This window comes from Marmota flaviventris, chromosome 18, assembly GCF_047511675.1.
Source record: "Marmota flaviventris isolate mMarFla1 chromosome 18, mMarFla1.hap1, whole genome shotgun sequence".
In the NCBI taxonomy this organism is placed as follows: domain Eukaryota; kingdom Metazoa; phylum Chordata; class Mammalia; order Rodentia; family Sciuridae; genus Marmota; species Marmota flaviventris.
The window spans coordinates 51,762,160-51,789,912 of record NC_092515.1 but is presented as its reverse complement, the minus strand read 5'-3'; the positions used below and the strand labels follow the sequence as shown (position 1 = coordinate 51,789,912).

Here is a 27,753-nt window from a genome sequence, read left to right as displayed (position 1 = left end):
TATACTTGTTTAATGAATGGATGGAATGTCTCTCTTGCTGCACTGGGCACTAGACAATGTAGTCAATCTCTAGCACTTCTGGCACCTGAGGCTTTAACCCAGGGTCCCAGCCCCCTCCCTCTTTCTCATACCCTATGGGAGGAGAGCCCCTTTCTTGCAGCATAGACCTGCTCCCCCTTCAACTCTGACGGCAGGGCCAAGAGTGCCTTGGCCCCAGGACCAGTTAGCTGTATCGGGTATCTAACACAGGCAAGCTATATCTTTACTTCCCACATACTGATTCCGAACTGCAGTTTTAGACTTAGATCAACTGAATTCAGAGCTAGACCTGGGTCTTTATCCTCACTGACCGTGTTTGGGTCAAGCAAGTGGGAATGGGGCAGTTACTGGAGTGAGGATGGGGGGCAATGCTATACCTGAATTCTTCTCATAAGCCACCTGACTTCACAGCAGCTGCCTCAAAGGGAGGGCGGGGCACACAATGTCGCCAGTGGAGGGTCTAAGACATGGAGATGTTCTCCCCAAGAGAAGCGCTAAGAAAAGCATTTCTTTGCTTTCTGTAACTCTTTTTTTTTTGAGGGTTTCTCTTTTTTTTAATATTTATTTTTTAGTTTGCGGCAGACACAACATCTTTGTTTGTATGTGGTGCTGAGGATCGAACCCGGGCCGCACGCATGCCAGGCGAGAGCGCTACCGCTTGAGCCACATCCCCAGCCCTGCTTTCTGTAACTCTTGGTAGATTTTTTTTTTTTCTTTTTTTCAGTGCTGCGGATGGAACCCAGGGCCTTTATATACTAGGCAAGTGCTCTACCACAGAGCTACATCCATAGCCCTAAGTCGTGTTTATTGTTTTTATTATTTTTTGCTGCACTGAGGATCAAACCTGAGGCACTCTACCACTGAGCTACATTCCCGTCCTTTTTATTTTTAGACAGGGTCTTGCTGAGTGGCTGAGGCTGGTCTCAAATTTGCAATTCTCCTGCTTCACTTTCTAAGTAGCTGGGATTACAGATGTGTGCCATCACATCTGGCTCATTTCTATTGAATTATTAATACCTCTCTTCATCTCACCCTACCTAGTTTGCCTCCACCTCCACAAATGTCTTGAGGTAATTTCTGGGGGCTCAGGGGCCTGACTCAGTAAGGACTGCAACCAGGAACCAGCTGGAACACAGCATAAATTTTACAGGAGTCCCTCAGGAGAAGCAGGGACACAGATCACATGGCAGCATCAAGTTATTGCACATGGTCCTTTTATTCTCTGCAGCAAAAAGTTTTCCTACCTGCAGACCCAGAACTCCCTGGGTGGCAGAGAACTGTTATCTACAGACACGAGCATGAAGTTGTTAAATAGCAATCCTGGGGTAGTAGTTCTAAACAGATGGCATTGATATAAAGGGCAGTAATGTAATGGGGCACTGAGTCACAGGATGGCTCTCAGGTGTGTTCCAGTTACTGCTGGGTTAGGACGGATGGCTCTGTTTATAAAGTTCCAAGATTCTAATGTCCTTGTGGCAGATGGAGAGCTCCCAGCTGGACTGATGTATCCGGGTGAGGGAGACACCTGCCAGTGAGAGCCCCCCTCCCCTCAGTTCTTCACATCTCCTAGGCGGAGCTGGGCAAAGGAAGTGGCCAGCTGTAGTGCCTCCTGCAGGCAGCCCACATTCTTGCCTGTGGCCTGGGCAGACACGTCCTTGCCACCACCTTTGCCATCCATCAGGCCTGACACCTGCTGTACCCACTCACTGGCTTTTAAGCCCCGGTTGGCTGCATTCTGAAAGACAGGAAGGGGAAGTGGGAGTCAGGTCAGAGGATAGGATTAAAGGGGCATGGAGGGAAAGCCACTGTTACCCGCCCCCTGCCCTGGGTGTTGCTGCCAGAGGCCGAGACATACTCTACAAATGGTAGAGGATTAGTCAGTGGCCACTGCCAGGATGAAGAAGAGTGGCTAAGCCAGAAGTCAGCCAGTACAGTCACACATAGTCACAAATGAAAAGGCCTGAGGGTAAGTGGTACTGAAAAAGGTGACACACAGGTGGGCAGGAGGTTGGCAGTTTTTTACAAGGGCTGCACACACATAAATGGGTCTCAGCAAACAACAGAAGAACCAAACTCTGAGAAGCCAGATTGTGCTTCCCAGAGGTGCAGAGGTTTACAGGCTTTGGAATAAGGTTGCAGGGAGTTCTGACCTGGGTGACTTGACACAAGCAGGTGATCTTGCCAGCCTCATTGTCCACTGTGAAGAGCATGGCAGACGTCTGTGGGGAATGCGTCTTGAAAAGCTTCAAGGCTTCATTCAGAGCCTACAGGGGGAACCTAGTGTTAGGCTAGGGCCCTGGGGCAGGAGGCCCTGCTCTAAATCAGGGAGTTTACAGAGCTCAGCCCTCAAGCCACCACCCCAATTCCTTCCAAGAGCAGGTGCTGTCCCTGGGAGCCTGTATGAAGAAGGACCAAGCCCAGAGCCCTGCCCACATTCTAGCTCTGAAGTTTGCCTTATAACTCCAGGGAGCTGCTCCTTCTTCCAGCTCATATTTCTCCATGGCTTAGTCTAACCTTAATCCTAGACAGCGAGCCCTCAGTTGACCACATGGCTCAGAGACTCAAAGCCCACCCATCTGCCACCAGAAGGCTGATGAGGCCTAGAAGGAAGGGGACATGCAGTGGACAGGCCGGGAAGTGCCCAGACCCTAGCCCCTGATTGCCTTGGCTGAGGCGCCGCTCTCCATCTCCAGGATAACCAGAGGCTGGTTGGGGTTGCTGTCGATGAGCTGCTTTGTCCTCTCCAACACCTATAAGAAGGAAGTCCAGCAGAGTGTCAGGCCAAAGGCCCAGACCCCGAAACCCAGGCAGCAGTCACCCCAGACTTTGTCCAGGAAATCCTCTTGGCTCCCTTCCTGCCACCAGCACAGCCAGGACTCACTCGCTTTTGGACGTCAGCTTTGCTAGCGCGGTCTAGGTCATCCATGATCTTCTTCAGGGATTTCAGAGTCTCTCGCAATTCGTCCTTCTGCCACTGGGGGATGACTGCAGTGGCCAGTGCCTGGAACAGGAACCAGAAGACTAACTGGCTCTGGGCTACATGGTGCTAGGATATGAAGCTCCAGCCTACCCCACCCTTCTTTTAAACCAAAGTCCTCTCCAGCTTGTGTCTAGGAAAAGATATCTGCTGGTCTTGAGACCAGTCACTGTAGCAATTGTAGCAGTTGTCACAAGCAGGGCTAGAGAGAAAGGGGCACTATAAAGAGGGCTCAGCTCTCATGTAAGACCTGGTCCTTACCAGTCCATGAGCACAGCTGAGAAGGCTTAGGGGAAGTTCCAGATGTTAAGAATCACCAGGCAGGCCTGGAAACAGTGGACACTCTCCCTCCACACCTCCCTCACCCCCACTCATGCTTAGAAAGGGCTCTCCTGCCAGCTGTACTGGAAGCAGTAGGCAGGGTCCAGGGATTTGTAGGCCAGCATCAAAAAAGTCCCCTTTGCAAGGCCACTGGATAACAAGTCAGCCCAGAGGCTACAGTGAGAGTTCCTTAAGAACAGGGAGGGCCTTGCTCCATAGGCACACAAGCAATGAGCAGGCCAAGGAGGGAGTAAGGCTGTCCTTACCTCACCAAGGTCAGCAATCTCCCTCTGTACATCCTTGTTTGGTGCGGTCTGGGCCTTCACTTTGGCCTCCATAACAGACAGAGATTTCTTCAAGCTCTCTGCCTTCCTGAGGGCCTGGGAAGGGGACAGTCAGATCTATAAATCTGAGTCATCCCCCACTGGTCTCACAGCTCTGTCTATAAATAGCTACAGAAGCACCAACAGCACGTGTGGAGCACATGCTCTAAGAGACCAGAATTTTTTTTCCTCCGGGAAGCAAATGCTGACAGCCTCCTGCCCCAGAAAGGAATACCTTCTTCACATGCCCAGTCAGCAAAAGTTGTCTGCTACGTCAGGCTCAGGATGTCCAAGAAATCATAAATCAGGAGCCCTTTTCAAACTGTGAAATGAATAGTCCTCGGGATTTGGCACACACTATAGTTCCTACTCTCCGAACATGCACCTCTATGTCCTGCACCTCACACTAGGTAAACATCCTTAGGATAGGTGGAGAAGAGAGGGAACCCTTGAAGCCACAGCAAAACTTTGGCTTACCCTCCTAGACATGGATGTACTGAGACAGAATTTACATACATTTAAAAGATTAATCATAACAGCTGGGAGTTAAACACGACAATGTGGTGGTGGCTTTCTTCTGCCAGGTAGAGTTAACTGGAGGACAGGTGGGGGTAGCAATCTGGATTTTCCTTCTGACTACAGCAGCCACAGAACTGTTTGCTCCATGGATTCCCAAAATGGGCTCCCCCTGCCTTGTTCAAATAAACTACACACCTGCCTGCTGTGCTCACCTTCTGAGCTTCAGCACCTGTGACAGCAACAATCCTCCTGATACCCTTGGCAATAGCTTCTTCAGTCACAATCACAAAAGCTCCTGCGTGACTTGAATTCCGCAGATGCCTGAATGGCAGAACACAAAATCAGGAGTGAAAGGAAGCCCAGATGAAAAGAAAGGAAGCCCAGGATCCCTAGCCACCTCCCTACGCCTGGGGAGCCCATAGCTGCTAGGCTGAACCCCATGAGGTCATCATCCCTCAGAGAACAGTGGGTAATTCCCTCGTATTTAAGGAAATTTCAGAACACAGCTCTGGCTAAATAAGAACAGTAGAAGCCGTAAGGGAAAGAGAGAGAAGGCCTGGGCTTAAGAGTGTTCTGACACTGGGTAGACACCATCCCTCTGGGTTTCAGTCTTTTCATGTATAAAACGGGGATAATTCTCCTCCACATGGCTGTTGTGAAATCAAATAAAATAAACATGAAGGTGCTCTATAATCCCTAACATCCAATATTAGGGCTGACAGGCTCTACATGACATAGGCTCTACATGACGTTTTTGGTCCTTTGGTGGAATGTAAGCTATATTTTTATATTCCTGCTCACAAGGTGAGAATATTGGAGGATTAGTTTTGACATCTTTCCACAACCCCTTAAACAAATAGGGTCTTATTCCTCAATAATTCTCACAGTCATTCTGTGAGGGTGGTATGAAGTCTTTGAAAGTTGTTTCAGGTTTTCGGGAAGAAGTGGCATTTACTTGAAGGCCCAATTCAGTTGGCAGAGGCCTAGGACTTGCTCCCTTAGGTCCATCACTTGCCCTCCATACACCCCACCTGTTCACTGCCTAAGGCCTGTAGGAAACCCTGGCTAGGCTTGGCTATGGCCTCAAGAATGTTCTTTCCACCAGGCTTACTCTGAAACTTTCCAAACCACCAAGACCTTCCCTAAAAGACCCCACTAGCTCTGAGGGAATATAAGTTGATAGAAACAAGTGGCTCTCCCAGGCTGTCTAGGCCAGGTCTACCTCATAGCCTGCGCAGGGGCTCTGAGACAACAGGCTTAATTCCTCAGATGCTGCTGAAGCTGGCAAAGGAAATGAGGTGAGGTGCCAGGAATGAATGGGGCTGAGACCAGACCAAGAGCTCCACGAGCACTTCATGGCCTTGCTGAATCCTGAATTCACACCAGCATTCTTGTTAGGGTCAGCCCAGGGAATTTAGGCTAAGTGTGTACACAATGCTTTTTACCTCCTCTTCCAGGAAAAGTATTTCATCACAAACCCAGGAAATGTTAATGTCAGACACTGAAGGCTCTGATTAGAGCACTGGGATTCTTGACAACACTATTTAGCAAGCGTATATCTGTGGACTTCATTTCAACCTTGGAAAAACCAGAGTTGGGGGCTGGAAATGTAGTTCATTGGTATACTGCTTGCCTAATATGTGCAAGACTCTGGGTTCCATCTCCAGCATAGTAAAACAAACAAACAAACAAATAAATAAATAATAAGCAAGCAAGCAAGAAAGGAAGCCAGCCAGGCACAATGGCACAAGCCTGAATCTCAACTATCTGGGAGACTGGAGGCAAGAGGATCATAAATATGAGGTCGGTCTGAGCAACTTAGTGAGACCCTATCTCAAAATAAAACGAGCTAGGGATACAGCCTAAGGAGAGAAGGAGGAAGAAGTGAGAAAGGAAAGAAGACATGAGCTAATCTAGCTAGCTTATTACCTCAAAGGTATTGCCAATTTAACAAAAGGCAGGTGCCACATCTATTGCTGCTCCTCCCACAGTACTCACGTTCCACCACAGAATTCAACTGAAGTGAGGGAACCAGCAGGCCCAGAGGGGTCATCCAACAGCTCAGACACTGGGACCCCAATGGAGACAACTCGCACAGGATCGGGATAAGTTTCATCAAACACAGCCCGCAAGCCCTGGATGGCTTTTGCTGCTGCCAGGGGACAATCTTGGGTGTAGACAGGCTGCCAAGAAAGAAGAAAAAAAAAAAAAAAAAAAACTGGGAAAAAATATTTCCTGAAGATGAACCAAGAGTCACAGAGAACAGCTACACGAGAGGCTGAGGCAGGAGGATCACAAGTTCAAGGCCAGCCTTTGCATCTTATTGGGTTCAGTGGTGTGGACCTATTGGCAGGACTCCAAGGCTCTAACCCTAGCTCTGCCTGGCATGTGCCCCAAGCCTCCTGAAATAATGTACCAGTACAAGACAAAGGGATCAAGATGGGAATTTCCAACATTTTGTTAAACTGTAAGCCAATTCACATGTGGATGCATGTAGGTAAATAGACATTAAACAGAAATATAGCTGGGCACAGTGATACATGCTTGTAGTCCCAGATACTTTGGAGGCTGAAATGGGGGGATCACTTCAGACAAGAAGTTTGAGACCAGCCTGAACAACACAGAGAGAATCTTCACACATAGAAACAGATAACTAGAAGAGGTCTGGTTGTGCTAAGGAGGGAACAGGTTAAAGACTGCTCTTTCCCACCACCAAACACCACCTTTGCCCACTACAAAAGCAGTTCGGAAAATTACCTGTTTTAAGCAAAGCTATGTGCAAGACACAATATGGTATAATAGAATGAAAGCACTTGAACTGCTGAGCCTCCATGATAAATGGGAAAGGGTGACGGTCATGAACTTAGACAAGTCCAACCTACCTTGGCTGCCTCAATCATCTCATTAGCAATCTCTTCGGCCTTCTTGATCTGTTGGGTGGACATAGCTCCCTTAGCAGTGAAGTCAAATCGAAGGCGATCAGGAGCAACCAGTGAGCCTTTCTGATCAGCTTCCCCAAGCACTGAGCGCAGGGCAAAGTTCAGAATGTGCGTAGCTGTGTGGTTGCTCATGACAGGTCTCCGCCGGGGCTGTAAAGGGGAGAGGTGGCTGATATTTGGGGAATGATTGGATAGCTATAACAAATGGCCAGTCATCCCCCAATACTAGAATTTTCAGTTAGATACATGGCTGTCCAGAGTAAAAACTTCATTTTCCAGCTTCCCTTGAAGGCAGTAAGTTCTGGCATATGACTAAGTTCTGGCAAAGAGGATGTGAGCAGAAGTGATTAGTACCCTTAAGAGAAGGGGTGTGCACCTTTCACTTTCACTTTCACTTTCTAAAACCAGAATAGTCAACTATGGCCTATGGGCCAAATCTGGCCTATTGTCTATTTTTATAAATTTTTATAAATAGTTTTTTTGGAACACAGTTAAACTCATTCATTCACATACTGTCTACAGCTGCCTGTGCACTACTAGAGCAGAACTGAGTAATTGTGATAGATAGCATGTGGTCCACAATGCCAAAATAGTTACCATCTGCCCCTTCATGAAAAATAATTTGCTAACCTCTAGTGTAGACCATGGGTCTGATAGTTATCATTACAGACCATGAAGTCCTGGGCAAACCCCAGGAATGATGGAGCACCAAGTGAGGAGAGGCTGAGCTCTGTAATTCTGTGGAGCAGAGTCTTATGTTACCTTGGACTTCTAGGTGTGAAATATACATTGCTATCTCACTTTAAACTATGGTTTTGGAGCTCTGCTATCACATGCAGTAGAGCCTAGTTCTTAACTAATTTAAGCTTCTGAAGAAGTGCTTAATGTTAGAAGAGAAATCCATGAAACAAGTCCATAGGATCTCAACAGAAAGTAGTGGTAAAACCACTGTCGAAGGAACATGCAGGTTTTACTCAGTCACATCCCTCACAAGCCATAAAATGTACCAAAATTTACTCCTGCACCCTACTTATAATTTCACTTAGGAAGGACAATGATGGGACAATATAAAACTGAAGGAGATGATTACTAACAAGATCCATAGGGGCCAATATTATGCAACTCACCTCATCAATAAACAGCCGGACCTGATCCCCTACTTTCAAGTTGCCGTAGATTGTTCCTATGTGGAGCACATACCCTCCTCGCACCTGAGCATTCTTCACTGTGAACTCAGTTTTCTAAGGGGAGTCAAGCAAGAAACCAACAAATTATTTTTTCAAGAAACATCAATTCTCTCTCTAAATTTATGTGTGAGCCTAGTGTGGTGGTGATCCCCATGACTCAGGAGGATGAGGCAGGAAGACTACAAGTTCAAAACCAGCGTCAGCAACTTAGCAAGGCCCTAAACAACTTAGGGCAACCCCATCTCAAAATATAAAAAGGTCGGGGCTGGGGTTGTGGCTCAGTGGTAGAGCGCTTGCCTAGCATAAGCGAGGCCCTGGGTTCGATCCTCAGCCCCACATAAAAATAAATAAGTAAAATAAAGATATTGTATCCAACTGCAAATAAAAAATAAATATTTTTAAAAAATAAAAATAAAAAGATCTGGAGATGTCGCTTAGTGGTATATTGCCCTAGGTTCAATCCATGGTACCCAACAAAAACAAAACAAAAAAAATCTAAGTGTGTGTGTGTATAAATTCACATTAAAATTAAATTCATATATGTTAAATATTAAAATTAAAATTAACATGTATAAAAATTCTCTCTTCAGGGGCTGGGGATGTATCTCAGTGATAGAATGCTTGCCTACTAAGCAAAAGGCCCTGGGTTCAATCCCCAATACTGAGAGGAAAAAAAATTCTACCTTTACATATATAAATTGTACACATACATGTATTCTCTTAAGACAATCTTGGGGCTGGGGATATAACTCAGTTTGTAGAGTGCTTGCCTTACATGCACAAAGTCCTGGGTTCAAACCCCAGCACTACAAAAAAAAAAAAAAAAAAAAAGCCCTCTTTAGTGGTTTCTATCTATATACATATATACAATACCATTACATGTGTTAAATATACATACATATACACAAGATTGAGAAGCATCTTCAAGAATTTGAAAGCCATTATAAATAACCAGACAGTGTTTCATCCAGGCCAAACCTGGCAGAGTGTGGTGGCACATGACTGTAATCCCAGCTACTTGGGAGGCTGAGGGAGCAGGATAATAAGTTTGAGGACAGTTTCAGAAACTGAGACCCTGTCTCAAAATAAAAATGGCTAGGGATGTAGCTCAGTGATAAAGCACCTATAGGTTCAAACCCCAGTACTGGGGTGGGAAGCGGGTAGAAAAAAAAAACAGAAGCCAAACTCAGCAGTGGCTAAGCTAAGGGCTGAGTTTCCTACAAGGATGCTTGCCATTCAGAGAACTACCTCTCCTTATTCATGAGGAAAGAATGCAAGAACTAGGGATGACCCATGTACCCTGTTTCCAAGGATCTTCCTTACAAGGATACCTAATGGTCAGGAAAGCAACAAGTATAAGCAGCACCTCTGTTGGTTGTAGAAACACCGACAACGAAACCCAACTCAAAGATCTATTGAATGAATTGGTGTTAATATACTTTGTATACACCCAGAGATATGAAAAAATGTACTCTACATGTGTAATAAGAATTGTAATGGGGCTGGGGATGTGGCTCAAGCGGTAGTGCGCTCTCCTGGCATGCGTGCGGCCCGGGTTCGAGCCTCAGCACCACATACAAACAAAGATGTTGTGTCCGCCGAAAACTAAAAAATAAATATTAAAAAATTCTCTCTCTCTCTCTCTCACTCTCTCTTAAAAAAAAAAAAAAGAATTGTAATGCATTCTGCTGTTATATATAAGTTAAAAAACATTAATTAAAAAAAAATATATCTATTAGGTGTGCTCCTCAAGGCCTGGAGTGCTGAGGAGCAAAAGAAGGTTCTGGGCTTCATAGTCATGCCTCCCTAGCTAACATGGAAGAACTGCTGGCTTACATCCTCGCTGCAGTCATCAACCTTCACCAGGTAGCCTTCATCGTAGATCTGCCCTCCTTGTTCAGCATAGAAACAGGTCTTGTCCAGCACCACTCCACACTCCTGGCCCGTAGACACCTCTTCCACAAACATCTTCTCCCTGTGCAGAGCCAACACTGTGGCCACTGCACTCTCAAACACTGCTCGGTGGAAATGCAAAGATGGGAGAAGACAAGATCAATGACTCTCGTGCACTTTGTTTTCTTTCTTTTTTGGTGTTGGGGAATCAAATCCAGGACTTCACCCATTGCTAGGCAAACACTACCACTGAGCTATGTCCCCAGCTCCATTCACACATTCCTAGATGGCTTTTGTTGGTTTTGATTTTTCAAATCCTTCTTAGGTCCTGATTGTCCAATTTTATTAAAAAGCAAGCCCATTACATGCTTTGTGCATGTAAGGCAAGCACTCTACAAACTGAGCTATATCCCCAGCCCCAAGAGTGTCTTAAGAGAATACATGTATGTGTACAATTTATATATGTAAAGGTAGAATTTTTTTTCCTCTCAGTATTGGGGATTGAACCCAGGGCCTTTTGCTTACTAGGCAAAAAAGAATTAGCAGGCTGGTTTTACACCACATGATGCATTCTAGGACTGAGGAGTTTCCTGAGATGCAAGCTTTCAGTGTTAACCCTGGGATAACTCTGGGCAAACTAGACAGTTGGTCACTCTAACTCATAGACACTGAATAGAAACTTGATAAATCTGATTAAATCTTTTAGTAACAAAGGTGGGTGCACTGGCACATGCCTGTAATCCCAGCTACTTAAGAGGCCGAGACAGGAGGATTGCAAGTTTGAGGCCAACTTCAGCTAAATAAAATATAAAAAGGACTGGGGATGTGGCTCAGTGGTTAAGTAGTACCCCTGGATTCAATCCCCAGTACCAAAAAAAGAATGTATTCAATTTGTGTGATCACTTGGATAGACTTTGGTCTAAGACTGCTCTCTGATAGGGCAAAAATGCAAAAGCTTGTATTGCTTATTTATTTCTTTTGTTTCTTAACTTTAAAATGCTATATACTGATGCAAAATTCAATTGCCACTGTTTCAGGGTCAACTGCCTGATTCCTTGAAGGTGGTTACAAATTGAGGAAACTGGTAAAGGATACACAGAACCTCCCTGCAATTCTATTTTTTACAACGTCCTCTAACTGTAATTCTAGAATAAAGTTAATAAAAATGAAACCACCAGCCCAGGATGCTTTTGCGAATAAAAGTGCAGCACATCCAGGTGTGGTGGTGCAAGTCTATAGTACCAGCTACTTAGAAGCCTAGACAGAATTGCTTCTTGAGTCCAAGAGTTTGAGAGGTGCCTGGATAACAAAGCAAGACCCCATCTTTAAGAAAGAAAAAAAAAAAAAAAAGAAATAGCCTGACACAACTGTATAGCATTAAGGGAAAGGCTTTTGGGAGATCTGCTGCAGGGCACCTGATCTCTCAAAACACTCTAGATAAGGGGCAAACAGCTCAGAAGAAGGAGCCCAGCAACATACCATAGCTACCATTGGAATCTGAATAGTAGTTATACTTTGGAGAATCGTCTGTGGCCTCCAGACCCGTTGCCCGAAGCTCTTCAATAGCATAAATGTCCAGCATAATGAGGTCTTCCCCACCTGCTCCTTTGCCCTGTGACTTCAGCTGTCAATAAGAGACAAGCATTAGTTACCTTAAAGTGTGTAGGGGAAGAGAACCTTAAAGCCTGGACCATATATATATACATACATACATACCTTGGGTATCGTTGCAAAACTATACCCAAGGTAAAGCTCTAGAACAGCATTTTCCAATCTTGGCACTCTACTGACATTTTAGGCCAGTTCATTATTTTTTGTGGACATGGTCTCTTGCATCAGAGAATGTAGAGTAGCATCCCTGGCCTATACTAACGAGATGACAAGAGCATCTCGCCCCTAGTTGTGAAAATCAGAGATATCTTCATGTATTATTGCCAAATGGCCCCAAAAGGTGCAAATTTACTCCCATTTGAGATCCTCTAGTCTAGGGAAAAAATTTCAAAGACCTCAATGGAAGGAAAGTCATGGTTGCTTTGTAGCCAAGTCTTGCCTGGCTTTCAAGGTATTGGGTTTCCTGATCACTCTCACATTCCTTACCTGGGCTAGTTTCCTCTCCTCTTCAAAGCCATCCATATCTACCACCATGCCCTTCTCTTCAGCAATCAGTCCAGTGAGATCCACTGGGAACCCATAGGTGTCATACAGGAGCCAAGCAGTGTCCCCTATATAGCACAAGGGAGTTGCATCAGAATAACATGGACAGCCCCCTTATTTTCCATGTGGAATCCTCCCAAGAGGATGCTGGGAATGACCAAAGGGATTAGAGTCAAGGCAAGTCAATATTAGTCCTTGGACTTGTCAGAATACCCATAAATCTATTGGAAGTGACCTGGAGGAAGTACAGGGTTCTTGGTAAAGTTCATTTCTTGATTTGAATTAGTGTGTTCGGTTTGAGAAAATTCAGATTCTTCCCTTTATACATAATACTTCAATTAAAAAAAAAAAAAAAAAACAAAACTGGGCTTGTAATTCCAATGGCTTGGGAGGCTGAGGCGTGAGGATAGGGAGTTTAAAGCCAGTCTCAGCATTTCAGCAAGGCACTTAGCAACTCAGCGACCCTCTCTCTAAATAAAATACAAAAAATATGGCTGGGGATGTGGCTCAGTGGCTAAGCATCACTGGGTTCAATCCCCAGTACCAAAAAAACAAAACCAAAAACAAAAATCCTTTGAAATTAATTATCCATTTGGTGAAAAATAAAGCAAGTTGCAAAATGGTATATGCCAAATGTTCCCACTTTTGCTGAAAAGCATACACATATATACAAATACCTATGTGCATTTCAAGCATTTAGAGAAAAATCCTGAATACACCAAACAAACTCTATTACCTCTGAAAAATAATTTGGGGAAAGGATTTTCACTTTTGTATTGTTTGAATACCTTACCATAATAAAGTATAACATTTATAATTTTACTCTTAATCCCATTTTACACCAAAAGCAGTTTGACCCAGCTATGCTCAGCCTCGGCACACATGGGAGCCCCATTGTAGGCCTGTGAATGAGGGCTTTGCCTTTCCTAGAAAGATGCCACAGCCAGTATGGAGGAAGCCACAAACTGTGCCTCACCAGGAATGGTCTTACAGTCTCCCAGGCTCTGAATTTTCCGGTCCAGGATGCGACGTCCTCTGCTGAGAGTCTTGAGAAACTGAACTTCTTCTTCATTAATGATGTCCTTCACCATGTCTGGGTCTTTCTTTAGCTCGGGAAATGCATCTCCCTGACAAAGAAGGGGGGTGCTCAAGCCAGAGACCATTCCAGGACCCCTCTTACAAATGCCCATTAATAACATGCTGCCTCCCACTCTATCCCTCTTAGAATATGGCTTTAGCACAAAAGAGGTACCAGGGAAATGAACCTACCAGGGACTGGACAACAACATCCACTAATGTAGCAAAGAAACCCCTGCTGGCATTGAGTTTCTCGTGGGAGTATCGAACAGCCCGGCGGAGAATCCGTCGCAACACGTACCTGTAAGAGGCAAAATCTAGTGCCCTGGCAGGCAACATTCCCAGCTGAGGGTCCTGTCATAGCACCTTTATAATTCCACCCAAGACAACATGACCAACTTTCTGTCTTGCTTTTTTTTTTTTTTTTTTTGCGGTGCTAGAGACAGAACATAGGGCCTCATGTGTGCTAGGCAGGTGCTCTACTACTGAGCCACATCCCCAGCCCTTTGACTTGCTCCTGCATAGACTTTTTTCTATCCTAATCCTGCTTCTTTTTGTTTCTCCCAAAGTCACTAAGATTAATTCCAGCATAAACTCAGTAATACACCCCCAACTGCATGTCAAAGATTAGCTAGGCTAAACCCTAGTTTGTTGTCTTTCCACGTTTGGCTACCCAGAGAGAGGCAAGAACAAACCAGATGCATGTGATCTCAGGCCCTTCCTGTCAGTAATAAAATTTCCTGGGGATAGTTAATACCTGAACCTATCCACCCCTGCCAAATTTCTATCATAAAACCTTAAATAAAAGACTCAAGATAGTGATATAGTGGCATCTCTTTAACATAAGCAGAAATTCCCTTTATTCCTTAAAAAGAAAAAATCCTTCCACCTACCCAGAAGACAAAAACCAATAATAAAGTCTGGTATTAAGTTTCAAAGAGTCATAAAACTCATGGTATCTGTCCAAATACTGCCCAGTATGTATATACTCACCCCCGCCCTGTGTTGTCAGGCCGGCCGCCATCAGCCAATGCCACAGTAATGGTCCGAGCATGATCAGCCAGCACCCTGTAGGCCATGTCAATCCCATCAGCATCCTCAGCACCAACTTTCCCAGTGTACGGCCGGGCACCTGTGCCCTACAGGTAAACACCCAGACAAGCCCATTAGCAGACAGCCCTTCTGGTGCTGCCTTGGCCAAGGAGGGTCTTAAAGGATTGAGGAGCATTGGGAGAAAGGATGACCATCTTGCCAGATCCCATAACCCCAGGAAAGGCGACCCTAGGAAAAGCAAAAACCCTCCTGCCAGCCCCTTACACTCAACAAATTGTACTGTCTTGTGCCTAGAGTCTCATGCTACTGGCAATGAAATAAGCAGATGGTAAAAGGTACCAATGGCTGACAAAGCATATAGTGATTTATCTTTGAGTGCTGCAAAGATCATCAGCACTGCAAAGCCTAGAAACCTCCATGGAAGTTTCAATCTTTGCAACAGGACCAATACCTTCTGAATGGCTTCAAAGTAAGGAACAAAAAGGTCAGTGTCATAGTTAGACATCTTGTTCTGCAGCACAGACACCAGTCGCTCCAGCCCCATCCCTGTGTCAATGCTTTTCTTGGGAAGAGGTTTCAGAATGCCATCTGTCTCCCTGTATAATCCAGAGAAAGGAAGAAGCTGAAGCAAGGACTCAGGTTGTCACCTCTTCAGGTCCTGCTGGTCAAAACTCACAATGCAGTTTATAGCCTGTGACTATTTGTCATTTGCTTTTGTCTGGTTTGGTGACAGGGGAGGGGAGGAGAGAAAGGCAAAAGAAAGGGTAGTACTTTGGGGTCCATTTTAGAATGAGGAACACTTCAGAGAAATGAGCTTTAAAATAGCAGCTCAAATGTCAACAGGAACGCCATTACAGGAGTAGCCCTCAAGGTACTATAAGGGATAAAATTAGTTTATAAAAGAATAGGCTTAGCTCTACCACAGAGATCGGTGGAGAAACCTGAGAATAAAATTTAAAGAACTGCCATAAGATCTCACGTCTCTAGAGGTGACATGAGTATTGCTCCACTGTCCCTAAAGATTAGGGTCTGAAAAGAACCTTCAGCCACAAAGACGATCACGTAGCTGATTCCTCTTTCTCTGCTTGACTCAAGGAAAGGTTCTCCTCTTAGCAGGATTGAAGCAGGATCCCATTGCTACCTGTTATACTGGATGAACACAAGGTTCCAGATCTCTAGCACATTGGGGTCATCCTGATTGACGAGGTGTGCAGCATCCCGACCACCAATCCGGTCATAATGGATCTCACTGCAGGGACCACATGGGCCTGTGTCACCCATCTCCCAGAAGTTATCCTTCATGTTGCCAGGGAGAATTTTGGTGTCATCCAGCCTACACACAACAGGAAAGATAAGCCCAGTTACAGTCACTGACAAGAATCCTGCCAAGACTTGCTTCCACCACAAAAAGAGATCCTTATGATTTCTCCTAAAGAAGGCCTGCTCTTTGCAATTACTAATATTAAGCCTAGCCTACACACAAATCCTAATAAAGTTTATTTTATTTTATTTTTTTACTTTGAGACAGGGTCTCACTAAGTTGCTTAAGGCCTCACTAAGTTGCTCAGGCTGGCTATGAACTAGAGATCCTCCTGCCTAAGCCACCCCAACCACTGGGATTATAAACCTGCACCACCATGCCCAGCTAACAAATGTTTTCTTTGCAAATGATCCTTCATCTTTCAAAATGACTGTTATGCTTTGTAAGTGGAGGTGGTCTGTTCATAACAAAACTCATCAAATTCAACTGCTTAGGGCCTGGGGGCATAGCTCAGTGGCTATATGAATGCTTAGCATGAGGCCCTGGGTTTAATCCCTAGCTTCCCCCTCCAAAAAAAAAAAAAAAAGGAAAAAAGGAAGGAAAATTTAATAGTTAATGTAATAGTGTTGAGAGGTGGTGGGACTTTTAGAGGTAATTTGGTCATGAGGACTTAACCTTCAAGAAGAGATTAATACAGCTCCTGCAAGATGGGGTTAGTTAAGCTGGACACAGTTGCACTGTGGTTTTGGAGGCTGAGACAGGATAGCAAGTTCAAAGTCAGCCTCAGCAACTTAGGCTCTAAGTAAATCAGTGAGACCCTGTCTCAAAAAAAATAAAGAGGGCTGGGGATGTGGCTCATTAGTTAAGTGCCTCTGGGTATGGATATGGGTCAGTGGTTAAGTACTTCTAGGTTTAATCCAGGTACCAAAAAAAGAGGGGGGGGGGGAAGGAGGGAGAGGGTGTTAGTAATATTGAGAGCAGAGTTCTGTGAGTGTATGAGGCTGGGCATCAAACTCAGGGCCACATGCTTGCTAAGTACACACTTTACCACTAAGCAACACTCCCAGCTCAAAAAAAAAAAGAATTAAAAGAATTAAAAACCATTTGCTTTGTTGAAAGTTGCTAAATAATAAAGCACTCAAAAGAGATCTTGCTCATTTGATAAACAAAGTACAGGATATATATAAAGTCAAGTAAAACAAGATTTAAGTACAGTGAAAGTAATTTTTTTTTTTTTTTAAAAAGTCAGCCACAGTGGCACATGCCTATAACCCCAGCTACTTGTGAGGCTAAGGCAGGAGGATCTCAAGTTTAGGACAGCCTGGGAAACTTAGTGAGACTTGTTTGTCTCAAAAAGCAAAGCAGGGTAGGGGGCATGGCTAAGTTGGTTCCATCTGCATTACAAAAAAAAAAAAAAAAATCAATTAAGAAAAGACAGGGCTATGGTTGTGGCTCGGCGGTAGAGCACTCGCCTAGCATGTGCAAGGCTCTGGGTTCAATCCTCAGCAACACATGAAAATAAATAAAAATAAAGGCACGTGTCCAACAACAACTAAAAAAAAATTAAAAAAAAAAAAAAAGAACAAATGATACAATACTGCGTCCAAGTATAACAAGAGAGTTAATAAGAAAATAAGACAATGACAACATGGACACCCCAGTCCCCTATATTCAGATTCTCCTTGATACAGCACAAATACTATTAAGATTTCAATATTATTTTAAGTGTTCAAACACAAACACATATAACTCATCCATTGTGGTCACTTTTATAATACATTATACATTAAACTTTAAAAAATTTTTCTTTTTTCTAATCCTGTTTGATACCATTACATTTTCATAAGAAATAAATTATTTCATATAAAGAACACCACTTTTGGGCTGGGGATGTGGCTCAAGCGGTAGCGCGCTCGCCTGGCATGCGCGCGGCCCGGGTTCGAACCTCAGCACCACATACAAACAATGATGTTGTGTCTGCCAAAAACTGAAAAATAAATATTAAAAAAAAAAAAACCCTAGAGGTTTAAAAAAAAAAAAAAAAAAGAACACCACTTTTGAAAAAAACTAGTCTACAAAAATATGAAAAAGGGCTGGAAGACTACGTACAGAGTATACAATTACTGAAAAATGATTAATATTAGAGACTTTCATTTCCTATTTTCAACATTTCAATAGCATTTAAATGTTTACAACACATGCATTAGAAACACAATTTTTTTTGGGGGGGGGGTGGGAAAGGTAATGGGAATTGAACCTGCGACACTTTATCACTGAACTACATCAACAGCCCTTTTTATTTTGTGACAGATCTTGCTAAGTTGCAGAAGCTGCCCTCAAACGTGAGATCCTCCTGCCTCAGCCTCCAGAGATTATAGACAGGCAACACTGCTCCTGGCTAGATACACAATTTTTTTTATATTTAATTTTTTTTAGTTGTAGTTGGACATAATACCTTTATTTTATTTATTTATTTATTTTATGTGATGCTGAGGATCAAACCCAAGGCCTCACACATCCTAGGTGAGCGCTCTACTGCTGAGCCACAACCCTAGCCTCAGATACACAATTTTTTAAAAAAATATTTTTTAGTTGTTGATGAACCTTTATTTTATTTATTTGTATATGGTACTGAGAATTGAACCCAGTGTGTCACGCATGCTAGGCAATGCTACCACTGAACCACAACCCCAGCCCCTATATACACAATTTTTAAAAATTTATAAAACACAAAAAATGAGGGACTCTTGTGTCAGCTTTCAACAATAGAATGACTGAACATACTAAGAAGCAATGAAGCCGGGTGTGATGACACATGCCTGTAATCCCAGGGGCTTGGGAGGCTGAGACAGGAAGATTGTGAGTTCAAAGCCAGCCTCAGCAACAGTGAGGCACTAAGCAACTCAGTGAGACCCTGTCTCTAAATAAAATACAAAATAGGGTTGGGGATATGGCTCAGTGGTGGAGTGTCCCTAAGTTCAATCCCCAGTACCCCCCCCCCCCCCAAAAGCAATGAATACATCAAAAGATATTTACTCCTGGGGCTAGAGATATGTCCAGTGTAGAACATGTGCCTAGCAAAGCTCTGGTTTTGGAACTCCAGCAGAGGAGGAAAAATAAAAAAAGAATAATTACTCTCAGTCACCCTAACGTACATCACAAACAAACATCCCAAAATGAGAAATGGCAATGTACTTAAAACCATAAGATTTTGAAATCAAAATCATAAACTCTGGCACTGACTTTAGTAATCACTTATTCTTCTCTACTCTCTGCAAATGAGTCGCATTCTCACCCCAAATTTTGCCAGATCTGTTTGCACTCCAGATCTGGTTCTAAGCCAGCTGCTTCATCTCCACCAAAGTATGTAACATACAGTCTTTCAACTGGAATGCCAAATTCTTGGGTGAGAAGTTCCAGAGCCATTTTACAGGCCAATTCCTACAAAAATAACAAAATGAAAGATAAAGAACATGGCCAAACCAAAATATCCTGAGAACATGAAAACTATAATATCTTCACTATAAACTCAACCAAATTCAGGATGAATTTATGTAAGAAATACAAACTGAAATCATCAAATCACAGATATTATTTCTAGGGGTATTAGAATTAACAAATGTCCTTCACTATTAATCTTCTAGATGATAATATTTCATGCTTTAAAACAAACAAACTTGTTTCCTTACTGGAAATGATCCCTTTATTTAATAAACTCCAAAGGTTCTTCTGCACTGAGCTTACCTTGAAGTAATCTCCAAAAGACCAGGAGCCCAGCATCTCAAAGAAGGTGTGATGGTAAACATCCTTGCCCACGTCATCCAGGTCATTATGTTTGCCTCCAGCCCTGATGCATTTCTGGGTATTGGCTGCTCTGCTCAGTTTTGCCATAGGGTGAGATGGATCAATAGTGTTCAAGAAGATAGGTTTGAACTAAAAAAAGAGAACAGGACAGTATGACTTTTGAGCTGCAGATTATGTCAGGTGGCCACAACCTGGCAGGAAAAGAACACACACAAATTGTGCTTTGGATTTAGTGAGCCTAGAACATAAGCACTTAGAAGCAGGTAGCTTGATGGAACAAGGCAGAAGTGAGCAGCTTCTTCCCAAAACTAATTCCCTAAGGATTTCCACCACTGCCAAAGATACCACCTATGCTAGGGAAGACCTGCCAGATGGAAGTGGCCAAGGGTTTTTCTTCTTCACAAGTCTCCAATGTTCAGGGTTTATGTAATCCTCCTGGAAGAATTTATTCTAAAAACTGATATGCTTGTTTAGGAATAAAAGTGAGAAAGAAAATTTGAGACATATTAATGGAGTGAAATTTGCACAGCTTGGTGAATAACTTAATGTGTAGAAATAGTATTTCCTTGCTGAAGACTTTTCCAATCATACTTAGATGTATCACTGCTATTAGCTTTGTCTTACTCTTCCCAGTAGGAAATGTCCTACTGGGACAAAAAGCACCATTACATGTAACCATGTAATAAGTTAATTAAAATCAAATAATTAGTAATTATGATTATTACTATTATTTTTGAGTGTTGGGGATCACATCCAGGCCTCAGATATGCTAAGCATGTTCTCCATCACTGAGCTATGGCCCCAGCCTTAATTAATAATTTAAAAAATTAAAAATTCTGTTTCTTATTATAGGTGGTGCACACCTATAATCCCAGCAGCTCAGGAGGCTGAGGCAGGAAGATCTCAAGTTCAAAGCCAGCCTCAGCAACTTAGGGAGGCCCTAAGCAACTCAGCAAGACCCTATCTAAATAAAATATAAAAAAGGGCTACAGATGTGGTTCAGTGGTTAAATGCCCCTGAGTTCAATCCCTGGTACCAAAAAAACAAACAAATAACAATAACAACAACAAAAAAAAAAACCCAGTTTCTTCGTCACACTAACTTGGTAATTCCATGTGTTTGGTTGCTACCATATTGGGCCACAAAGATATGAACATTTCCATCATTGTAAAAAGTCTACTGAATAGTCCTGTGCTAGATCATGAACTCCTTAAATATAAAAATTACCTCACCCATCTCTATACATCCTGAGACTGGCATAATCCCTAAAAAAAAGTAGAAGTCCAAAAAATACCATTTTAAATTGCTTAAAGAAAAAAAGAAGGTTAAGCTATTTATGATCTTGAGGCAAAGTAGCACAAAAAAAGTTTAGGAAATGACTGCCTAGATTCAAATCCACAATCTGGCATTTACCAGCTATGTAAGCAGAGGCTACTGATTTAGAGCTTTTAGCACTCCCGTACGGATGACAACAGTGAAAGTTAAATGAGTCAACTATGTGGGAGACAACAGTACTAGCACACAGCAAGTACTACACACAGGTTAACAGTTCCTATTATTAGGAGAATATTTCCAAACACTGGACCTCTGTGGTTCTTACAGAGGCAGCTCATTTGCGAGAAGACAGTTTGTGCCCTGGTATGCCTGAATAGAACAGAACCTTTCCAGTGTTCCAGAAAACCCACCCCCTTGAAAGAGTCCACCTGAAATCATGTCCCATTTCCAGATGTATGCAGAAGACTCCTATATAACTGAAAGCATGTTTCATAATTTTACAGTTAATGATATAAAAGGAAGAAAATGTTCCCACTGCTTCCAAGTTTCCATACCAAATACATCTGAGAGAAAATAAAATGTTAATTTATCCCAGAGAGCATCCAAATGGCTGGTGGATCCCTGGGCCTGGGCTGCAGGGGAATCATAGTAGAAAGCCCTGAGAGCACTACCTAACCTGCATCCACTTCCAAGCAAGGATCACCCTAGTAAACATTTCTCAATGCCACAGACTAACCGAAAAACTTCCTTTAAATTCCTTTAAGCTGGGTGTTGTGGTGCACTCCTGCAATCCCAGTGACTTAGGAAGCTGAGATAAAAAAAATCACAAGTTTAAGGCTAACCTGGGCAAATTAGGGACCCATGTCTCAAAAGAAAAAAGAAAAAAAAGGCTGAAATGTAGCTCATTGAGAGCTTGTCCCCAAGTTCAATTCCCAGCACTGAAACTAAATTAAAAACTAAACTCCTTGGGGCTGGGGCTGGGGCTCAGTGGTAAAGTGCTTGCCTAGCCTGCATGAGGCACTGGGTTAGATCCTCAGCACCACATAAAAATAAACAAATAAAATAAAGAAATCCTGTCCATCTACAACTACCAAAATAAATAAATAAATAAAAATAAACTCCTTTATGAGGCTTGAGGCATAGTGCAGTGGTAGCATGTGCTAGACTCTAGGTTTCATCCCTGGCACCAAAAATGAAAACAAATAAAACAAACTCCTTTATGATTTCTTTTCTCTAGCAATAAAACTTCAAATATTTTGTGTTTGCCCCCAAACACAAAAACTAACAGTTTCTTCAGCAATGGATGTAATCTGGCATTGGTGGCCACCAGTTTCAGGAAAGGTGTCAAAAAGCCAGGCAACTCAGGAGGCTGAGGCAGTAGGATCATGAGTTTAAAGCTAGTCTCAGAACTTAGCAAAACCCTAAGCAACTCAGTGAGTCCCCTCTCTCAAAATAAAAAATAAAAAAGGCTGGGGATATGGCTCAATTGTTAAGTGCCCCTGGGTTCATCCCCCAATACCCCCACAAAAAAACCAAACAAATAATGTATGGTCTATAAATGAAAGCAAACCTCTGAAAGAACCCTGAAGAACCAATTTATTTTATAAAAACAAAAACAAGGGGCCTGGGGTTGTGGCTGAGTGGTAGAGTGCTTGCTTAGCACGTGCAAGGCCCTAGGTTCAATCCTCAGCACTACATAAAAATAAATAAATAATATAAAGGTATTGTGTTCAACTACAACTAAAAAAATAGATATTTTTTAAAAAAAGGGGGCTGGGGCTATGGCTCAGCGGTAGCACACTTGCCTGGCATGCGTGAGGCACTGGGTTCGATTCTCAGCACCACATATAAATAAATAAATAAGTAGATTAAAAACAAACAAACAAACAAAAAAAAAAAAAACAAGCCAAGTGCAGTAGTGCACGCCTGTAATCCCAGCAACTCAGGAAGTTGAGGCATAAGGATCATGAGTTCAAAGCCAGCCTCAGAAACTTATTAAGAACCAAAGCAACTCAGTGGGACCCTGTCTTTAAATAAAATACCAAATGGGCTGGGGATGTGGCTCAGTGGTTGAGTGCCCTTGAGTTCAATCCCTGGTACCAAAAAACAAGTCAGATATCCAGGGGCACACCTGTAATTCCAGCTACCCAGGAAGCTCAGACAGAAGACTTGAATCCAGGAGTTCAGAGCTACCATGGGCAACATTGAGACCCTCCCTGTCTGCAGAGGGGAGCAATAAAGGAAAAACTGGAGGAATGGGGATGTGACTCAATGGTAGATCACTTGCCTTGCAGTAGCACCCCCTCCTCCATAGAAAATCTTAATTAAGCTTCTCTAGAAATCTTCATCATAATTGATCTTAAGACTATCAGCAAAAAAATCTCTACAAAAGAGTTCAATGTAGTTAAGATTCCTATTTTCTGTTGCTCTATCTTACAATAATTAAATTTGGCCACAGTCCTGAAAGAGAACAGCACTCCAGATGCTCTTTACTACTTTTCACAAACATTTATCAACTTTCCTTTTTTTTTCTTTTGGTGCTGGTGATTGAATCCAGGGCCTTATGCATGCAAGGCAAGCACTCTTCCAACTGAGCTATATCCCCAGCCCCATTTATCGACTTTCTGGTAACAAAATATATATAATAATTTGTAAAGGTTTTCAAGGGAAGTGTGTCTATAAATGCAAAGTGTGATAAGAAAAACAGATTCTTTTAAGGAGGCCAGCTTCACAGAGATGTTTACATTTCAAATTCAAGAGAAGATGTTACTAATTGGGCTCCATGGTAACAGCTGGCAGGGGGAAGAAAGAAAGGAGAGAAGCTCTCCCCTTCTCAGGTGCTGTCCTTGAAGGGTTAACTTGCCCAGAACAGTGAAAGAAAAAGCTGCTTTTGTGTGAACTTCTGAGCCCCTCCCCCTACACACTGGGCATAAAGTTCTGAAACTGCCTGAACTCAGGGTTCAGAGGGATTAATTGATTATACTGAGAGCTTTACCCTCTGAACTTGGCTGCAGCCAAATAAAACTGCTTCCTGCTGTCTTTGGTGTTCTGCCTCATCTGTCCCCTAAACAGCCTAGCATGTGTGAGGTCCTGAGGTTTGATCGCCAACAGTGTAAAAAAAAGAAAAGAAAAAAAAAATTATTAAAAAAATTTTTGAACAAAATGCTGAATTTATTCATTACAAAAAAAAAAAAAAAAAGACAAAATTTTATAGACTAGATGGCAGACTATATTTTCTTACTTTTTCTGTTTTATTGAAGTGCTAGGGGTTGAACTCAGGGCCATAAGCTTGCTAGGGAAGTGCTCTATCACTAAGACACAACCCCAGACCCACACTATTATTTTTATTTAGAGAGATAAATCACATCTCTCTCTCTCTCTCTTTTCTCTTTTTAAAATATATTTATTTTATTTATTTCTATGTGGTGCTGAGGATTGAATCCAGTGCCTCACATGTGTGAGGCAAGCACTCTACCACTTAGCTATAACCCCCCCCCCCCAGCCCCTGAACGTCTCTTATCATCATAAGTAAAAATAGTTAAGGTCTGAGTACTTACTATGTGCCAAATGCCATGTTAAACATTTTGTATGCACTATGCATTCTCTCTCTCTCTTTTTTTTTTTGGTACTCTGGTACCAGGGATTGAACCCAGGAACACTTAACCACTGAGCCACACCCCCAGACCTTTTTATTTTTATTTTGAGACAGGGTCTCACTAAGTTGCTTAGGGCCTCACTAAGTTGCTGAGGCTGGCTTTGAACTTTCGATCCTCTTGCCTCAGTCTCCCGCCCGAGAGATTACAGGCCTGCATCACCATACCCAGCTTTCTTTTTCATTTTTCACTGAAATCTATGAGCAGGCAATATTATTCTTTGTTTCACAAAGAAACTAAGGTTCATGACTAGAATGTTCTGCAAGATCACATGTGAGGGCAGTGGTAGAGCACTTTGCCTAGCACTTGTGAGGTAACTTGGTTCAATCCTCAGCACCACATAAAAATAAATAAGGTTTATTTATTTTCCTTTTACAACTAAAAAAAATAAAAGATCACATGAGAAGTAACAGAACTGGGATTCTGTCTCACTCCAAGAACTGTATTTTTATCACTGCTCTGCTGCCTCCTATGTGGATAGTCAAGGAGAAAGAAATCCTTACCTGGTTCATGCCTGCATTGGCAAAGAGCAATGTGGGATCATCCAATGGGATAGTGGCAGATGAATGAACATAGGTGTGCTCATTTCTCTTGAAGAAATCTATAAATCGTGCCCGGATTTCACTTGCTGTTAGGGTTGAATCCATCTTGAAAGTCAACCCAAAGAACTTACCACAGGAAAAAAAAGAAAAAGAAAAATCAAGGGAACTGGAACTAAAAATAGGCATTACATAAGACTCCCATTTCTCAAGCCAAGTCAAAGCAAGACATAGGTAAGCTATTTAATCTTAAAACCTCTATGTTGTAATGTCCAAGGCTAAAAACATCATTAAAGCGAAACTTGGCTACACCAACAAACAGCAACCCCATCCATTCTTTTTTTCATGCCAGTCTCAATAAGCTCAATACATCAACACACCAACTAGAGTAGGAGGATCCCAAGTTTGAGGGCCACCTCAGTAACTTAGACTCTGTCTCAATATAAAAAATAAAAGAACAGGGGATATAATTCAGTGGTAGAGCATTTCTGGGTTCAATCCCCAGTACCACAAAAATAAATAGAAAAATGGAACCACCTTATTTATAACATTATCTAAAAGTCTCTAGAACTCTTTCTAGACACAACTCTACCTGAAATAAGTTATTTTGGCTGGAGTTTGGTTCCTTTTTTGTTTTTGTTTTGTTTTTCTTTTAAAGTAGTATCTACCTATTTATTCAACCAGGGTTTTGTGAGGATCGCCCCCCCACACCAAAAAAATAACCTATTTGATTGGAAGTAATTTGTAAACTGTAAGTTCTGAAGGAACAAGATAGCTAATACTTTATGTCATTTAGCATAAAATATTTTCATGAGGAGGAACCAATAAAGATGCTCACAGTAAAACATGATACCTTGACTCTCAAGAGTTATGTTTAACTACAATTTCAATTGATTTATTCACCACTTAATCAACACATTACTCAAAACCCTTCTGGCAAAAAGAGTAAAACAGGCTGAAAACCAAAGAGTGGACTATAAATCTCACACATAGGAACTGGCTGTCCATGCTAAGAGTCAAGCCTTGAATTTTCAGAAACTTTCTCCTACCACATTCTTTCTCATCCCTCCCTGTCATGGCTCTCAAAGAATCTTAACTATGGTGGCAAAAATGAATTGATGGCAGTAATTCTTCCTTTGTAGCATTACATGGCCATTTGAAAATGTTCACCATGCTGGGTGAGGTGGCAAATGCCTATAACCCAGCAGCTTGGGAGGCTGAGACAAGAGGATCATGAGTTCAAAGCCAGCCTCAGCAACTGGGAGGCGCTAAGCAACTCAGTGAGACCCTGTGGATAAATAAAATACAAAATAGAGCTAGGGATGTGGCTCAGTGGTCAAGTGACCCTGAATTCAATCCCCAGTACCAAAAAAAAAAAAAAGTTCACCATTTCTTTATTTAAATGGACCACTTGAGGTAGATAAGCAATTACATTCCAAAAGACATTTGAATTTCCCATTTTTGCTTACTCATTCAACATAATGAATGCATACTATGTGCAGGGAATCAAGAGGAACTACAGTATATGTCCTTCATGGGGAGACCATCATATACAGAAATAATTACAGTGTTGTACAAAATGATCTAATATGTTGGCTATAAGCCCTAAGGAGTCTGGGACTATCAAAAGCTGTGTCTCACTACAACTCATTCATTTTTTTTCAATAGAAAATCTACATGGGATACAGAGGTAGCACAAAGACAGGACTTCAAATTCCGCTTTCCAGCAGGAACTGTAAAGATCTTGGCTAGATTAAATCACACTGTGGCTCCAGGCACAGGACCTTGTAACAAGCTCTCCCTCCATGTGCCAGGTAAGCTCCCTACCCACCCCTACTTCTTTCCCTTTTCCTAGTTAAATTTTCCATTTTGATATCTGAATTCCAAAGAAACTTATTTAAGGAAGCCTTCGCTTCCGACATTAGACTCATAGTCCCAAGTGTCTCCCTTCGTAATTTCCAAATGCATTTGATGGCTGTTTAAGACCGGTCTCTCATCGGGATGTAAGTTACATCTCAGTGGGTACCGGGGCTGTTTTTGGCTATTACAGTTTATCCCCGGTATCTAATACACTGGTTGCTAAATGCCTATTTCATGATCATTTATACCAATCCTTTGACAACAAACTCGCATATTTTAAAGCACAATAGGAAACTCAGATTGTCTGAAAGAGTAATAGCAGAACATGATTCTCCGGGTAAGCCTGGGCTGGTATCAACTATTCCGTTAATTAATTAACTTATTTTTTTATTAGTTGAGGAATTGAGGGAATAGCTCCCAGAAGGACTCCGACCATTCGGGTCACGCTTCTCTGAACCCCCACTCACCGCTAGGAGACTAAAATTGGGAACTCGATGGCCAACGTGATCCTCGCAAGGCCTGGGTCCTCAGCAACTCCACCCGAGACGGCTCCACCTCCAGCGCGCCAAGGGGCTGGCAAGGGCCGCTCTCGCGCTGCCGCCCGGACTCGGGCCCCGCTCCAGCCCAGGCCCGGCTTCCCGTGGCCACGCGGGAGCTGGCCCGGGCACCCCCGCAGTGCTCCTTTTCCCCTAGGCCCGGGTCCCTCCCAGAGCCGCAGAGGTCTGAAATTTGCCTGCCACCCACTAGGGTCCCGTTCCTAACTCCTCCCTCAGAGCCCACCGGAGGCCCGAGGTTACCTGCTCTCTGAGAGGAGCAAAAGCACAGCAGTACCCGCCCCGGGCTACAACCCGCCGCAACCCGCATCGCCCTATCCAATCA

The 27,753-nt window shown here is 42.9% G+C and overlaps 1 protein-coding gene across 2 annotated transcripts; it reads right to left on the bottom strand.

Moving 5' to 3' along the window:
* Positions 1-1,236: 1,236 nt before the first annotated feature.
* On the bottom strand, positions 1,237-27,753 carry Aars1 (alanyl-tRNA synthetase 1). Of its 2 annotated transcripts, none has more exons than XM_027933062.2 (21): positions 27,672-27,753; positions 24,979-25,143; positions 19,488-19,676; positions 19,039-19,184; positions 15,624-15,815; positions 14,934-15,078; positions 14,423-14,568; positions 13,622-13,730; positions 13,329-13,479; positions 12,296-12,420; positions 11,678-11,822; positions 10,142-10,320; positions 8,246-8,359; positions 7,062-7,268; positions 6,178-6,362; positions 4,392-4,500; positions 3,604-3,717; positions 2,921-3,040; positions 2,703-2,789; positions 2,190-2,303; positions 1,237-1,774 (listed from the first exon to the last, which is right to left on the bottom strand). In XM_027933062.2, exons 2-21 carry the CDS (start codon positions 25,120-25,122, stop codon positions 1,589-1,591), a joined length of 2,907 nt encoding a protein of 968 aa, XP_027788863.2. In that variant the 5' UTR covers positions 25,123-25,143; positions 27,672-27,753; the 3' UTR covers positions 1,237-1,588. The 2 variants fall into 2 exon arrangements, with proteins under 2 accessions (XP_027788863.2, XP_027788862.2); XM_027933061.3 differs by having other exon boundaries at positions 27,342-27,735.

What these genes read in the sequence shown, in the direction of transcription:
- Aars1 (XM_027933062.2), bottom strand. Translation starts at nt 25,122, where the DNA reads ATGGATTCAACCCTAACAGCAAGTGAAATCCGGGCACGATTTATAGAT. An exon ending in CCTGACAACACAGGGCGGGG is followed by an intron (nt 13,731 to 14,422) that starts GTGAGTATATAC and finishes TGCCTCTTACAG; the next exon opens with GTACGTGTTGCGACGGATTC. An exon ending in AGGAGAGGAAACTAGCCCAG is followed by an intron (nt 11,823 to 12,295) that starts GTAAGGAATGTG and finishes TCTTATTGACAG; the next exon opens with CTGAAGTCACAGGGCAAAGG.